The sequence below is a fragment of the Megalops cyprinoides genome, chromosome 5, assembly GCF_013368585.1.
Source record: "Megalops cyprinoides isolate fMegCyp1 chromosome 5, fMegCyp1.pri, whole genome shotgun sequence".
NCBI lineage: Eukaryota > Metazoa > Chordata > Actinopteri > Elopiformes > Megalopidae > Megalops > Megalops cyprinoides.
In genome coordinates, this window is record NC_050587.1 from 9,254,997 (window position 1) to 9,269,805 (window position 14,809).

Consider the following 14,809-nt stretch of genomic DNA (forward strand, 5'->3'; position numbering starts at 1 on the left):
GAAATAAATCTAAATAACAAACAACAGTTACATTTTTAAACATTTTTTACCAATACAGACAGGAAAAAAAGAAAATACCACAGGGATACATTAGTCCCTACAGTAACTCACTCAGACCAACACAATAAGGTTATGGTCAGAACACTGCATTCCTGTTTTGTTCAGCTGTCAATCAGACCCATGCACTGAGAGTGTCTCTCTCTCACTCTCTCGCTGCATAGCACCACAACACATCAGTGGGCAGGGTGAGTCCACAGCAAAGAAGAAGAAGAGTACCATACCTATCCTTGATCTGTTTGGCAGCCTTTGCAGGAGAGAAGGAGGGTGGGGAGAGAAGAGAGGGGTCGTTAGTAGAGCCATGCAGGTGGAAGTGGGCATGCGGTTCTCTGGGCAGCGGCCGGGCTGGACACATACACACATACAGACAGCGGGAGGCTGAGGAGATCACAGTGTCGCTTCTCACACGAGAAGCAGCTGCTGGAGGTCTTGTTTGTAAAATGGCAGAAAAATGCTTGCAGGTCAGTGTATAAAAAGGCTGTTATTCTGCCTTTTGGTGAAGTCCTGGAAAACTGTGATGGAACATAGCTGGCTTTTGGAGCATGTTGTGCTGTGGTAGATTCTGTGATTACTGTGCAGTGTTACATTTTTCATTTCATTCTTTTACAGGTTAAAAATGAAGTGAAAGCTAGATTACCATAATTGCTGTGTCCCCTCTAATGTAAAATGAGTCTAAGGGAAAAAAGAAAATGTGGATTATGATGTTTTTCAGGGACTCCACATTTCTACCCTTTGTTGATGTACATGTCAAACCTGTACTCCTTAATTTCAAAATATAAAGGATTTTAAAGGAAAGACAGAGGACAGAAAAACAAAAAAAGCAGAGATTAGTTAAGATTCAGCTAAAAATCAGAGAGGGTATTCTGAAAGTTCTTGTTAAGCAGGCATTTCATAGTCTGATGGAAACAAAATCTGAAAAAAGAATCAGAAACTCAAAAAGTCTTAAGAATCTCAAAATTCCTCCAAAAAATTCATTGAACTATGACTTGGAGAACTGGGAATGCAGTCACTTTGTACCACTTCATTTGCCCTGACTGGATACGGTGCAAATACTATCATATTAAATGCCCTGCAGTGCAGTGACCTGCCTGTGAGTAAATATCACATGTCACACCATTCCAGTTTCAGACCAGAAAGCAGTGGTCTTAACAATGTTATTGAGCCAAGTCACGATAAACAAATAAAGGTATGTCTCTGTTCAGCAGTGACAGTGTAAGCAAGACATAAGGAGAAGGATGCTTGTCTTGCCTGGATAACTGTGTGAATAAAGTGTCTTATCTCAGAAGAGCTCTGCACAGGGTGTATTTCAACCTCCAAGTTTACTTAGTCCTAAGACAATACAATGCTTTCTGTATTTGATATGTGCCACTGTATTTCTGTATGCTTATGAGAGAGTCAAGAAAAACTGAATCTTACAGTTTAAACCACTAGCTTCCCCTTGCATTTTCCGCATCAACTCTCAACTGTGCCTGTCTCAAACGTTAGTAATTATAGTAATGCTAAAGGTTCAGTTCTTTCAGACATCGCTGGGGGGACAGCTGGGGTCCAACATGGATCCTTTTCAAACACAGGTGTGACTGAAAGGCCCTACGGACCCTCAAAGTCACAAACACGTGTGACATTGGATTACATGGGAACTGCTGTCTTAAACGCTCCTCCCCACTGGCATTTAGGAACTTGTATTTGTGGTTCAAAGAAACACAAACCTTTTGCAGTGACCTGAAATTATGTGATTGGGACAGACCTCTCACTTTTTTCACTACCACTTTATTTTTCTCTCCTGCTCTCAGTGTACAAGCAGTGTCTACCTTGGCAAACTCTTCTTCGTCTTTGATGTCCAGGGCGTTGTTTGCAAACTCCAGCAGCTCCTCTGAGCTTTCCAGTGCATTGGTGCTTTGCGTGAGTTGGTTCTGCGAAGCAAAGGAGAAGCAAGGTGAAAAATCGGCATGAAATTATCCACAATGTGCTGGGCTTTGTGATAGGGCAAGAACACGTTCCCCTTGTAACGACTTTAGTGAGATTTCAGTTCTCTTATACGCCAAAAGGAGCTTCTAGGTTATTGATCTCAACAGATTCACTACCATTATAGTTTACGCAGCGACATAAAGCACCATTATTACACGTAGATGCGGTTCTGGGGGCTTGCCAGAAATCTCTGCTGAGTCACTCAAATTTGGACCAGAACTGACTGGTCCGTCATTCAGACTGTCCTCCAACAGACCAGCATACAGTATCCTTATTGTGAAGCACCAGACAGTTATTCGGCTCTTGCTGAAGCTATGGGTTTTTGGGATACCCTAGAGACAGGACTGGACAGGAAAAGGGCCTTAGATTACCACCTCTACTACATTGTAGACAGGTTCAATCACTGTTCAGTCACGATTAAATGAAAACAGTACAACAAACCAATTGGAAAAAGTGTTGAAATAAAGCCTCCATTCACAGTTGATGGAAGATTTTCAAATACAACATTATAAACTCAAAAAGTTGTTCTGCTTTTTAGTTGCAGAAATAAGAGATTCTTTTTAGTATTTGATACAGGCACACATACACATCATCTGGGGGTTGTTCTATGAGAAAAATACATAAAAAAACACAGTAGAAAACCATATGATGTAGTAAGCAAAGATTTAGTCACAGGCCCTAAAAAAGTAGGTTCATACATGATTTGTACATGCAACTAGTTTCCCAGGGTTTACTTGCAACATGGAGCCACAACACCCTGGGGAGCCTTTATCTGCACTTTATATCAATCATTTAACTTTTACCCATCAAACTTTAAATATTTAACTGTGATAAACTTACATATGCTGCAACAAGCTACCTAGACTCAATTTGTAACGAACTGACCAGAAGGAAACTAATTGCACTGACCAGAACTACTGTCACTTTATGTGAAACTTTGTTAAGCTATTTCCTGCTCTTCCTAGCTGCTGTCTTTGAGTCATCATGAGTATAAAATGTGCCCTGTCCCTGTTCCTCAGTACTCACACTGCGAAAGTGAAACACACAATAGCACTCATTTCCACAAGCGACTCACTTCCCTTCTGCAAGAGCCAGGGGTTATATTGCGGAGCTGGCACCCTGTGTGTAGTGAACTTGATGGAATGAGAAACAGAATACCGCCTGCTTTAGGAAATAATGGCTAATCTCTTATCTGGGTGAATTTCAGACAGGCCCATTGTTCCTGCTCACTGGCCTCAGTGGGCTGGGCCGGGAACTGCCACAGCAGCACGATGACATCACGCCCAGGCCTCGGCACTTCAGCAACACGGCCGCCTCCCGTTCCCATCGCAAACAACACAGGAAAACGGGCGTCTCTTTCACAGTCTCACTGCGTGATTCAGAGCTCTCCTTAGCCAGACGCACACAATTACACTTTATATCAGCCATCCAATACGTGACTTGGACAAAGTGAGCCAAAGTGAAACAAGCAAAATACACTACTTTCAAGGAATAAAGCAGACAAATTGCACCAAAGCTTAACCCCCCTAATCAACGCAGAGTCTGTTAGGCAGCAGTGGTTGTTTCTATAAGAATAAAACTTTGAGAATGCGTCTCGTAACAACAACATTGAAATCTGCCTTATTAGGGTCATTTACTTGTTCCTTATAAAGATTTGATTTGTGATTCCATTATCAAATATTCTTTTCCCTTTTTCCAGAGATGTCAGAAGTTTAAGCTCCAGTCATTATATTACACTGTATTAAAATTGGCTTAGCTGACACGACTCTGATAACATTTTTTTTTTCATGTAATCCATTTATACAGCCAGATATTTACTGAGGAAATCTGGGGCGAGCACAGTACCTTGCACAGGGGCACAACATCACTGCCCCATCTAGGAACCGAACCAGCAGCCTTTTTTTTGGGGTTACAAGCCCTGATATGTGAACTTTAAGGCAAATCAGTGACAATTATTCTGAGGACAGTCATAGGTGAGCTTAAAATAGTCCTCTGGATAAGCATGTGTGCTTCACAGCTGTGGAGAGGTGGGGAGAGTATAGTGGGGAGGGAAGTGTGCTGTCACCTGCAGTTCCTGTGACTTCCGCGCCTGCTCCTGTTTGATTTTGTTGGTCATGCTCTCCTTCATCTCATCCAAGACAGAATACAATGTGTCGAACTCCTCTTCCAGGTCTGAAACCACTTGTGTGGAATTCACCTAAAACAGTCAACCAGTGCTTTAGTTTAAGCTCATCCACACTGAGGATTTTATTTGTATTAGAAAACTGTGTTACAGAAGAAAGCAAATATTTACCCTCTAGGGGAGTAGTCAGATACAAGCATTGCGTGGCATGACAAGTGTTCCAGGGAAGATGTTTTTTTTTCTGTTAATCCTTCAGTATTTGATTTCTAATACCGATGTCTGCATGTGGATTATTATATACTGTATCTGGGAGACTTTAAAGTCAGTACATTTGAATAGGCCCCTAAAAAGAGTAGATTTCTCCATGTGTACTTCTGTTAAATGCACTGTGCATGTGTGCTCTGTACATCTACTAAATTCAATTTGTGGTGATTATGGTTCCGTACCTGTAGACCTGTCAGTGAATGGCTTAATGTGTCAATGAAACTGTGGAGCTCCTCATTCTTGCTTGCTAATGTGGTGATTATCCTTTGTAGGGCCTCCTGCAAGAAAGAGAGAGAGAGAGTCAAGTACATACTCATTGTTTGGTCTTTTCCCTAGGGCAAGCTGCTGTTCAAGACTCGACATTTTAGGAACAGTTATTTGACTTTACCTCACGCTGCACAAAATGGTAACTTCAAAAGGTATACCTGCATGAGATTCTCTGTTAGTCAGTTAACTCAGACAATCAGTATTTAAAAACTTAACTGATCGAAAAATTTCCTTGTGTGGTCTGACACGATGCAAGCACTCAGTCTTCATTACAGACCATGTTATGATGAACTGTGTGGTCTTTCCAAGCAAAAACTGTCATGCACCATGTACATCCACCCTCTGACTACAGAGCCCCCCTCCCCCACTCGCAGGACCTCACATGACCCTCTCACTATAAATACCGATTTACTGACAGGAAGTACTTGGAGACAGGCCAGCACGCCAGCACACAGCAAGTTACAGAAAGACCTTAGGAGGGCTTAAAAAGACAACCAATTAAAGAGATGAAAGTAAAAGAAAATTTGGCTCACTTTAAAAAGAAATGACAAATGAGTCAAAGTGAGAAGGCACAACAGACCAGCAGCGTTCACTCCAGCACACTGTTTTGGAAAACCACCACAGACCGAGGAGGCTTTCTTAAACAAGGTTTTATATGGCAGAGGTTTCTCTGCTTGGTAAAATGATGAGCTATTCCATATGACATTCAATGACGCAAACTGCAACATAACTCAAACATGCAAACCCAATGAAGGCACCTTCTCAACCCTTAAAACACCCTTTCAATATTTTGAAAACGACACTGGACCCACACACAGAGTTACAAACTGAACTACAGGTATAAAAACATTCAGTTGAGATAAGATTTCAATGTGATTTTTAAAAACCACCTAAAAACCACCTAATTTCTCAGGAACAATTTCTTGGACCCCCATCAGTCAGGTTTCAGAGCTGGACACTCAACAGAAACCGCACTCCTGGCCGAGACAGAGGCTCTCCACACTGCTAGAGCCTCCGGCTTGTCATCTGTCCTCATCCTCCTCGACCTCTCCGCTGCTTTCGACACAGTCAACCACCAGACACTAATATCGAAGCTGTCTGAGATGGGCATCTCTGGAACCGCCCTCTCCTGGTTCAAGTCCTACCTGACTGGTAGATCCTCCCAGATCTACTGGAAAGGCTCCACCTCTGCACCCACCCCCCTCACTACAGGAGTTCCACAGGGTTCAGTACTGGGACCCTTACTCTTCTCAATTTATATCAAATCTCTTGGCTCAGTTATCAAATCACATGGCTTCTCCTATCACTGTTACGCTGATGACATCCAACTCTTTTTCTCTTTCCCTCCCTCTACCTCCCAGGTCAACGAAAGAATCTCTGCATGCCTGGCTGATATCTCCAAATGGATGTCATCCCACCATCTAAAGCTGAACCTCAGAAAAACGGAACTGCTCTTCATCCCAGCCGGCCCTTCCCCCCTGCATGACCTCTCCATCACCGTCGATGGCATCACAACACCATCCTCTCAGTCAGCAAAGAGCTTGGGTGTCATCCTCGACAGCAACCTGGACTTCAAGGAGTACACTGCTCGCACGTCACGGGCCTGCCGATTCCTCCTCCACAACATCAGGAGGATTTGTCCGTTCCTGACAACATACGCGACGCAGCTCCTTATCCAGGCCACAGTTCTCCCTCGACTGGACTACTGCAACGCTCTCCTCGCAGGCCTCCCAGCCTGTACCACCCAGCCTCTCCAGCTCATCCAGAATGCAGCTGCCCAACTGATCTTCAACCTCCCCAAATTCTCCCATGTTACTCCCCTGCTTAAATCCCTCCACTGGCTTCCTGTCGCTGCCAGGATCAGATTCAAGACCCTGACCCTCGCCTTCTCTGCAATCAACAGGACAGCCCCTGCCTACCTCCAAGAACTCATCCAGCCCTACACACCAGCCCGACCCCTGTGCTCAGCAGCAACTGGATGCCTCGCTCCTTGCATGGTCAAGGCAGGAGGTGCTCGTTCTGCCAGACATCGGCGTTTCACCTACATCTCTCCCCAGTGGTGGAACGAACTCCCTGTCTCGCTACGGACAGCTTCTTCGCCCCATTCCTTCAGACGGGGCCTGAAGACACACCTCTTCAGACTCTACCTGGATGGACCCAGCACACAATTGCTGCCCCCCCCCCCCCCCCCCCCCCCAAATCAGTGCTGTCGTAAATTGCTGTGCTTTTTAAATTGTGCTTTTTAAATTGTTTCTTGCTGCCGCCTTTACCCTGACGCTCATTGCGCCGTTTGAAGTTGTTGAAGTTTGCCGTTTGAAGGTGTATTGTATTAGTTGCCCTATAGGCTGTAATTGTACAAATCTGATAGTACTGTGTCCTCAAGCAGACCTTGCACTCAGCTGAGAACTGTCTCATTGTGGAACTGTACATGTCCTGTCCCCGTACTGTCGCTATACTTGCCGTAAGCACTTTTGTAAGTCGCTTTGGATAAAAGCGTCTGCTAAATAAATAAATGTAAATGTAAATGTAATGCTCTTCCCACACCATTTAGCTGGATTTTTAAAGGAAAAGGAAACAAAATTCCAGTCATAGACAAAAACAGCCTTCATTCATGACACCATTAGCTCGAAGTAGCCCAATTAAAAAAAAAGCTTCAAAAGTTTAGCTCTGCTCGATAGGAATCAACTCAGTCATATCCTTGTGGACAGCAAGGAACTAGATAAAGAACAAGATTCATATGACTCTGTCGGTTAAAGCCTTCCATTCAGACAGACAAACTGACAGATAATCTGCTGTTCTGGAACAGTGTTAGCGCTGCTCAGGTGCTGCCGGGACTGTGTGATTGACAGAGGACAGCAGTAATCACATGTTTGTCCTTCCACAGTTTTTAATATGGATAAGTGCCCTTTCAGCATTGAATGCTGGCACATCACAAATGCAGACTATATCTTGACCCAGTAAGGCTGTTAAGGCTGGATGCATTTTGCTTTAATCCCGTGACGTCAACAGACGCCATATCCTGCAATGAATAACAGAAGCTCCTATACCACGGCACAAAGACACTAAAGGTTATGCTGCTGTAATTTCATTACTGTGCTACAGCTGAAGACCTCAAGTCAATACCACAGGGACACATAACATCAGGCTTTCCCTGCACTTCCAGAAGGACTACCAATGCCAAGCGGACCCCATGCTATTCTCTGTGATGTTGAACAGCACCAAATAATTGTGGATGAGTTGCAGTAGTTTAGCAATAGTGAGGCCTAATGCTTCTAAGACATTTGCTCTGATTCTACAGAGCGACATTTTCATTTTCAATGCGCAAGAACGAAATCAACCTTTAAGGCTTGTTCTGCGTGTCCTATATAATAACTCATGCGGAAACTTCACAACCAATCCAAGTTGTTCATCACATGTCCTTTGTACTCTGTCTGCTGCAGATTCAACCCCCACCCTCACTGTTTATGGCCTCCATAAAGTACAGTGTACCTGAAGTTAACACTTTGAACCCTCAACACCTAGAAAAATGAAGACATCATGACTGATGTGGTTTTACCAGTTTCTGCTGTTCTGTGTCGGGACAGTAGGATTTTAGCACATCCGTATGATTTTTGCATTCCCATGTTTCCAAAATACAGAATATGTTTTTGTGACACCAAGTCCAAGTTACAGACTGAAATAAATGACAAATGTAGATCGATCAAGGACAATGCTTTAGGCTACTTGTATTGCCTGGCCCTTGTATACATAGTTACTTAGATGTTCCATTGTGTTCCTTGGATACACAATTGCATACTGCTTAAAGGCCAAGATTCACACAGAAATGTAATGCTTCCTGATAACAACCAAGCCATACATTACCCTACGGATTAAGAATGTGAATATGGTTACTGTCCACCTAGCCTATGATTCTGGGTCAATTCCAACTGCTGGGCAGCAGTCAACCAAGTACTTCAAAGGCAAACCACATCTGTGCTTGGCACAGGCAGAGTTATTCGTGCAATAGTAATCTGACCCTGACCTAGCATGAACTAATTAGCAGATTTCAGTCACAGCTTGGCAACAGTTTCACAGTCATGAAACTGTCATTTTCTATTTGGGAATTACTAATAATAAGTAGTAATTATTACAATGAAAGTTAAGAGAGCAGCTTGCACAACATGAGAGATCGGCAGATGAGGAAGACAATCTCAAAATGTTTCGACAGATACTCCAAGATACTCTGTTTCTTTCACCTGGACTTCTCTCAGATCAAAGATTGATGCAGGTGTTCTGATGGATCAAAATTTCTGTTTCAATGGGGTGCTTTGATGTGTGTGCGTGGGTGTTCTTTAATATGTCACTACAGCAAACGGCTGCCAAAAACTGTATAACTTAAGACTGAAGGGGAAAACACTGTAGAGTCCCTGTGTAAAAGGAAACTACAAGACAATGTATCAATCATTTTATATGAAGGTTGAAGAATGGGGGCAGAACAGTGACACTGACGTTAGTGTTAGTGTGCAGCCAGAGGTCATTTTTACACTGCTCACTGATATGTAATGTTAAACAGGGACACTGCATTGACTCGCTGTGCTACAGGATGACTCAATATCATGTTCCCACAAATAACAGGCTCAGCATGGTTAATGCTGCAGTACTGCGGGCTGTTCCTCTGTGGCTGCATCAACAGCTGCATAATATGAACAGCAATATGCAGGAAAATTCATGATGTACCAAGACCTGAGACTGGAGAACAGAAGATCATTTTAAAACATTTACACACTAAAACAAAATATAATCAAAGTTATCTATACAGCATCCAATACGTGGCAACTGAACTTCAATAAAGAATCTTTTGGCGAGTTTCTTTAGGCATTGTTTGTTAAGTGAAATGTATTAGCATGGACAACAGATCTTGGATTTCCCCAACAAGAACATTATAAACCAGGAAATCATCAAAAACAACAGGAGAATAGAATACCATACAGCACCATATCCCTGCTTAAGGAGCTGGAATATCAGATATCCACATGACACAAAGGACTTTGGCATCACAATATGGGGTGTGGCCTGGTCCTGTTTTATTTGTATTGTACAGAGGCACTTTTGTTTCTACCAAGCGTGTACATGCTTGATGTTAACACTGTATGGGGTGGAGGTCTCTGGGCTGTATAATGTGTGGATCACACAGGAAGCCCAGCTCTCGAGTCCCACAATGCACTGGAATGCCCCAGTGAGCACAGACCAATAGCCTGTGCTGCCTTCCCATCCACACAGGGCAGCACAACGGTGCAGAAGAGCACAATCAAGCAGATTTTAGGATTAAGCCACTCCCTCTATTTATAGCATGTTAGACGACACCAGATATAGATCAACTGGAAATAAAATGAGACAAAACAAATTGCATTTAGAATTTCCAGGAAATACCAAAGTCAGAGAGCCAAACAGACTTATTTAAGGCCAAATGGTAAAGGTCCACAGAATACTGTATTTGAATTGTTTTTATCTGTTTGAGCAGTACAAACAGATACGATACAGAACTTATACTTATACTAATATTTAACGCACTGGAATTGTCCCATGAGGAGACCATCCCCCTCTTGTCATATGATACATAGTATTTAGCTATATCTGAAATTAATTAATTACTTCTGAATGCTAAAATAGTATTTATATCTACATTTATTTTTTATTTTAACCCTTTTGCGCGTATGCTAAAACCGGTACGATTAGACAACTAGATTGGAAAAATTCTAGCTAATTTTAGCTTTGAGGACACAGCGATTTAACATCAAAAATATAGTAAATGCTAATTGAAAACTATGAGAAGCTTAATAACGCTAATGAAAACATAACAAACCATGTAACGTAACACACACGCTACATAGCATACAAAATAAGTTACATGCGAAAAGGTTAAGAGTGAAATGCTGCCACACTTTTGAGGTCTTGAAGGTGGTCATGAAGGTGCGGCCATCTCTGTTGTTCACTCCAGTGAAGCAAAGTAGCTTAGGCTACATGTCTGAGCATTCCAAGTCGGCAGGAAAAATACATGCGATGACATCACCAACTAATCGTCAAATTTGTTGGCAACTAACTTGGTCATTGATTTTAGTTGACTATGTTGATTATTCGTTGCACCCCTAGTACCAGATAGAGCAAATGTAATGGAAAACCTAAGAGCTATGGATGTTCACCCCTCAACAACAAAAAACTACTACAAATATTGCCTAATAATGCCTAACTATGACTATGATCATTCTATACTGTAAGCGTATATAGTCATTTTAAATATGTACGTCTACAGTAATATCCTTATTACAGCAAAAGCTACTGAGTTTTCTCAGGCCTTGTTGCAGAGGTATGCACAATGTTTGTCTTGAATCATTCTGAACAAAATGGATGAGCTCACCACAAAACTGTGAGTGCAGACAGTGCCACACTAAACATGGCTTCAGTTTTCCAGGATTTCAGCATTTATTCACAAAATATCCACAATTCCCTGATTAGACCATTTTTCACAACTGAAACACAGGATCAATGTTTTCAGTACAGCAGAGCTGCACAGGCTTTCTTATTCAGCCCATCTTTTTACTGCTGGTCTTCACTGCTCTGCTAATACTGGAGCTAAACACAAAACACAACAACTACTGGAATATTAAAACACTGCTTGGCTGCTACAAAAACTGGTGTCTTAAAGACAATACTATGCTTTTATGAGAGGAGGTTCCTTTGAATCTTTTTCAAGTTTATAGTAAGGGCTCAACTGTCTGGGATTGATTGTTTTTGTCTGGAGCCTCACACCAGACACACAGGCATTACTGAACTGTGTGAGCATGGCATCAGCTGCATCATTAAAAGAAGCATTGTATGGAAACAGTCTGGATAAACAGTTGAAACCACAGAGGCATGCAAAATTTGCCACAGCTTCCTTACTACTGTGATGCGATTAACTTCACTGGGACACAGTTTTCCCCACTATTAACCAAAGTGCTTTAATTGTGATGTCATTGTTTTAATTTGATTAGGCAAGAGTTTTTTCACTTAAGCATATCACTCCTGCTAGAGCGATCAGGCTTTCGAATGGGAGGAGCAATGTCTGCTCCAGCTAATATAGTAAAAGGGGTGTGTGTGAAAGGATAATCCCCGTGACTGCCACTGTATCTCTCTTACCTTATTCTACCTTAGTCTACCTTATTCCTGAAATCATCAGCAGAGGAGAGGAACACACATTGCTGAGTTGCCATGTTACTCAGCCGTCTTGATCATTGCCCCACATACCCACACTAGCTAAAAGGAGACTCAGGGCCTGTCCTATGCCACTTTAGGATTACTTCACTCGGTTATACGAACAAGCTTACATAACACGCGTGTTGTAGCAGCTTAAGTACATGACAGAAACAAAGGGGCGGGGTTTAAATTGACTTAACTAAGAAACGTGACGACATGCCTACTAATCTCAGTGTGCTCAAACACAGTATTAATAACAAGCCCTACCGGCTCTGGTGACTCTATTCTTAAAATGACTCGATACACTTGAATTCAACCCATAATTTTGAATCTAATGCAGTCACTCGGATGTGGAGACAACTATTGATCTCTAGGGTGATTCTACAACAATTAAATCCCAGGGTGAGTGTGTAACTGGATGTAGCCTATAAACTGGTATTTAACTGGCATAAACGCTGTGTGCTCAGTATGGACAACCGAACACTCTTCTTGGTTTTCATTGTCAAATAGAACAAAAAAAGATTTAATTCCAAAGCCTAACTAGATATACACTTTCAAAGAGCAATGTAAGGTAAACTCCTGACATATGTATTGTTTTATATATAGGCCTATTTTCCAAGGAACAACCTTAGGTGTCCTTAAATGACTTGTTATTGATCAAGCTGTTTGCATCCTCTAGCCCCGTGTTTCCCAACCCTGCTCCTGGAGGCACACTGTCCTGCATATCTTCTATGTATCCTTCCTGCTTGACTAAATCAGGTGTGCTCAGCTAATCAAAAGTGCCACTGATGAGTTCAGTCAGGTAGGTAGAGCAGGGATAGATAGAAGATATGCAGGACGGTGTGCCTTCAGGAGCAGGGTTGGGAAACGCTGCTCTAGCCGTTCTGTATCCCTCGTTTCCCAGGGGTTTTCAATACATCATCTACATTACAGTATATTTTGTCATTCAGCTGATGCTGTTATCCAGAGCAACTTAAAAAGAAAAGGAACAAAGATGAGGTAATAAATCCCTAATAAAGTTGCATGAAATATGGTACACACAGGACACAACTGACCACATCTGAACATTAAACTGTACTACAATAATCAGGGATACATGCTTCAATAAATTCATAAGTGCTATGCATGAAGTGGATACAGCAACACAACACGCCCTACCGTAATACTACACAAACAATGGAAGGTGCATTATGCAAGGGCAGGGGAGGCAGGGGACAGTCTGAAGAAATGGGTCTTCAGTCTGCAACGGAAGATAGCCAGCGACTTCCCTGTCCTGACTGCTATGGGAAGCTCGTTCCATCACAGCGGGACCAGAGCAGACAGAGGACGTAACTGGGACGTGTTGCTCTGAAAGGGGGGACTGGCTAGATGACCTGAGGTTGAGAACTGAAGCGGTTTGTCGGAAATGTAGGGTCTGATGAGGACAGGTTAAGGTTGTGCGTCTTTAGACAGAGCTTAATGCCATTGTAAGAATGTTTCCCACAATGACACTACATTTCAAGGATGGCACTAACATTTTGGTATATGTGCAGCTAACTGCCTACCCTTTTGAATGGACAAATTCAATTTTAAACATCACTCTGGATAAGAGTATCTGCCAAATGACTAAATGTAAATGTGAATGCAAATGGTGAGAACAGCATTTCTGGAAGCATTTTGATGTGAGCTGCTATTGGTAGCCAGTGACGGGAGATCAAGAGAGGAAAGAAATTGGAGAATTTAGGGTCACTGCGGGCTGGCTGAGCAGCAGCATTTTTGATGAGTTGTAGGGGTATGACTGCACAGGAAGTGAAAACAGCAAGGGGGGAGTTACAGTAGTCCAAGCTTTACATTATATTCATTTGGCAGATATCCAGAGTGTCTAACACAGTACAGCTAATAAAGTGGCATGAAGAGGTGCACAAGCAGGACACCCCTAACCAAGCATGAACAAACATCAGTGCTAAACATAGTGCTGAGATCACAACAGTGTATCTAGATTGACAAAGCAATGCCTACAACTTAAGGGCTGCATCATTCCAAATATAATGTTAACACACACTACACACATGCATATAAACCTTCACATAAACCTAATTACATAAAACTCAAATACACTTCCACATATATAACTGCACATAAGAGACAAAAACTCATGCTGGGGGGTTGAGATATAGCCTGAAGAGGTTAGTCTTCAGTCCACAACAAAAGATGGCCAATGTTTCAGCTGTTCTGAACGAAAGTTTCTTTCATCACATAGGTGCCAAGACAGACTGTGGTCATTACCCAAACAGGAGGTAGGACTCACAAAAAACACAGATCCAAAAACTAGGCAAGTACAGTTCCACAGCACACTTCAGCCTTCTTTGATCACCAAGTGAGGATTACAAAGGAGAGCACACATTCTATAGCCCTTCATTACCCATTGTAACTAAACTAAGAACTCTCTGCAGCACTGATGTACTTCAATCCTCCAGTTAATTAACCTTTCTAACTAAACTCAGAACTCTGCAGGAGCTGGGTTTAATACACAGTGACAACCACAATATCAAATCCTACAAGAGATACAAGGGAAGGGACATTATCAGTAGATTAAAAGGAAAGTACTTCTATAATGATATAAAGTATAAAGCACTGACCTTCTGTAGAGGCATGTTATAATGCAAACAAAACACAAGACATCCCAGATTAACTTGATTCCCTGCCTAACTGCTCTGCAGCCAGATTTAAATTAAAAGGTGTCAGAGATGCCATTCTTCGAAAACAACAGGACCCTGAAAGCAATACTTGAACAGAGTAAACACCTCTACACATCATCTGACAGCCTCTGCTTAGTCAGGCCTGGTGACTGCTGATGACTAATTAACCATTATTTAAAGCAGAAAATGTGCCAAGGCACACAAGGCTTAACATCCCTTTGCTGGATCCACTGAGTCTAGTCCT

General features: G+C 42.3%; 1 protein-coding gene across 4 annotated transcripts in view; it reads right to left on the reverse strand.

The window, feature by feature from the left end:
* fsd1l (fibronectin type III and SPRY domain containing 1-like) overlaps positions 1–14,809 on the reverse strand; it is a 35,515-nt gene that overhangs the window by 13,754 nt on the left and 6,952 nt on the right. For 3 of the 4 annotated variants that reach the window (XM_036529105.1, XM_036529104.1, XM_036529103.1), the window contains exons 2-5: positions 4,591–4,686; positions 4,088–4,219; positions 1,866–1,967; positions 282–304 (exon numbers count right to left, since the gene is read on the reverse strand). In XM_036529105.1, coding sequence (XP_036384998.1) covers positions 282–304; positions 1,866–1,967; positions 4,088–4,219; positions 4,591–4,686 — 353 coding nt within the window. Of the gene's footprint in view, positions 1–281; positions 305–1,865; positions 1,968–4,087; positions 4,220–4,590; positions 4,687–14,809 lie in introns of those variants that run through there. The other variant, XM_036529106.1, reaches the window with a different exon arrangement.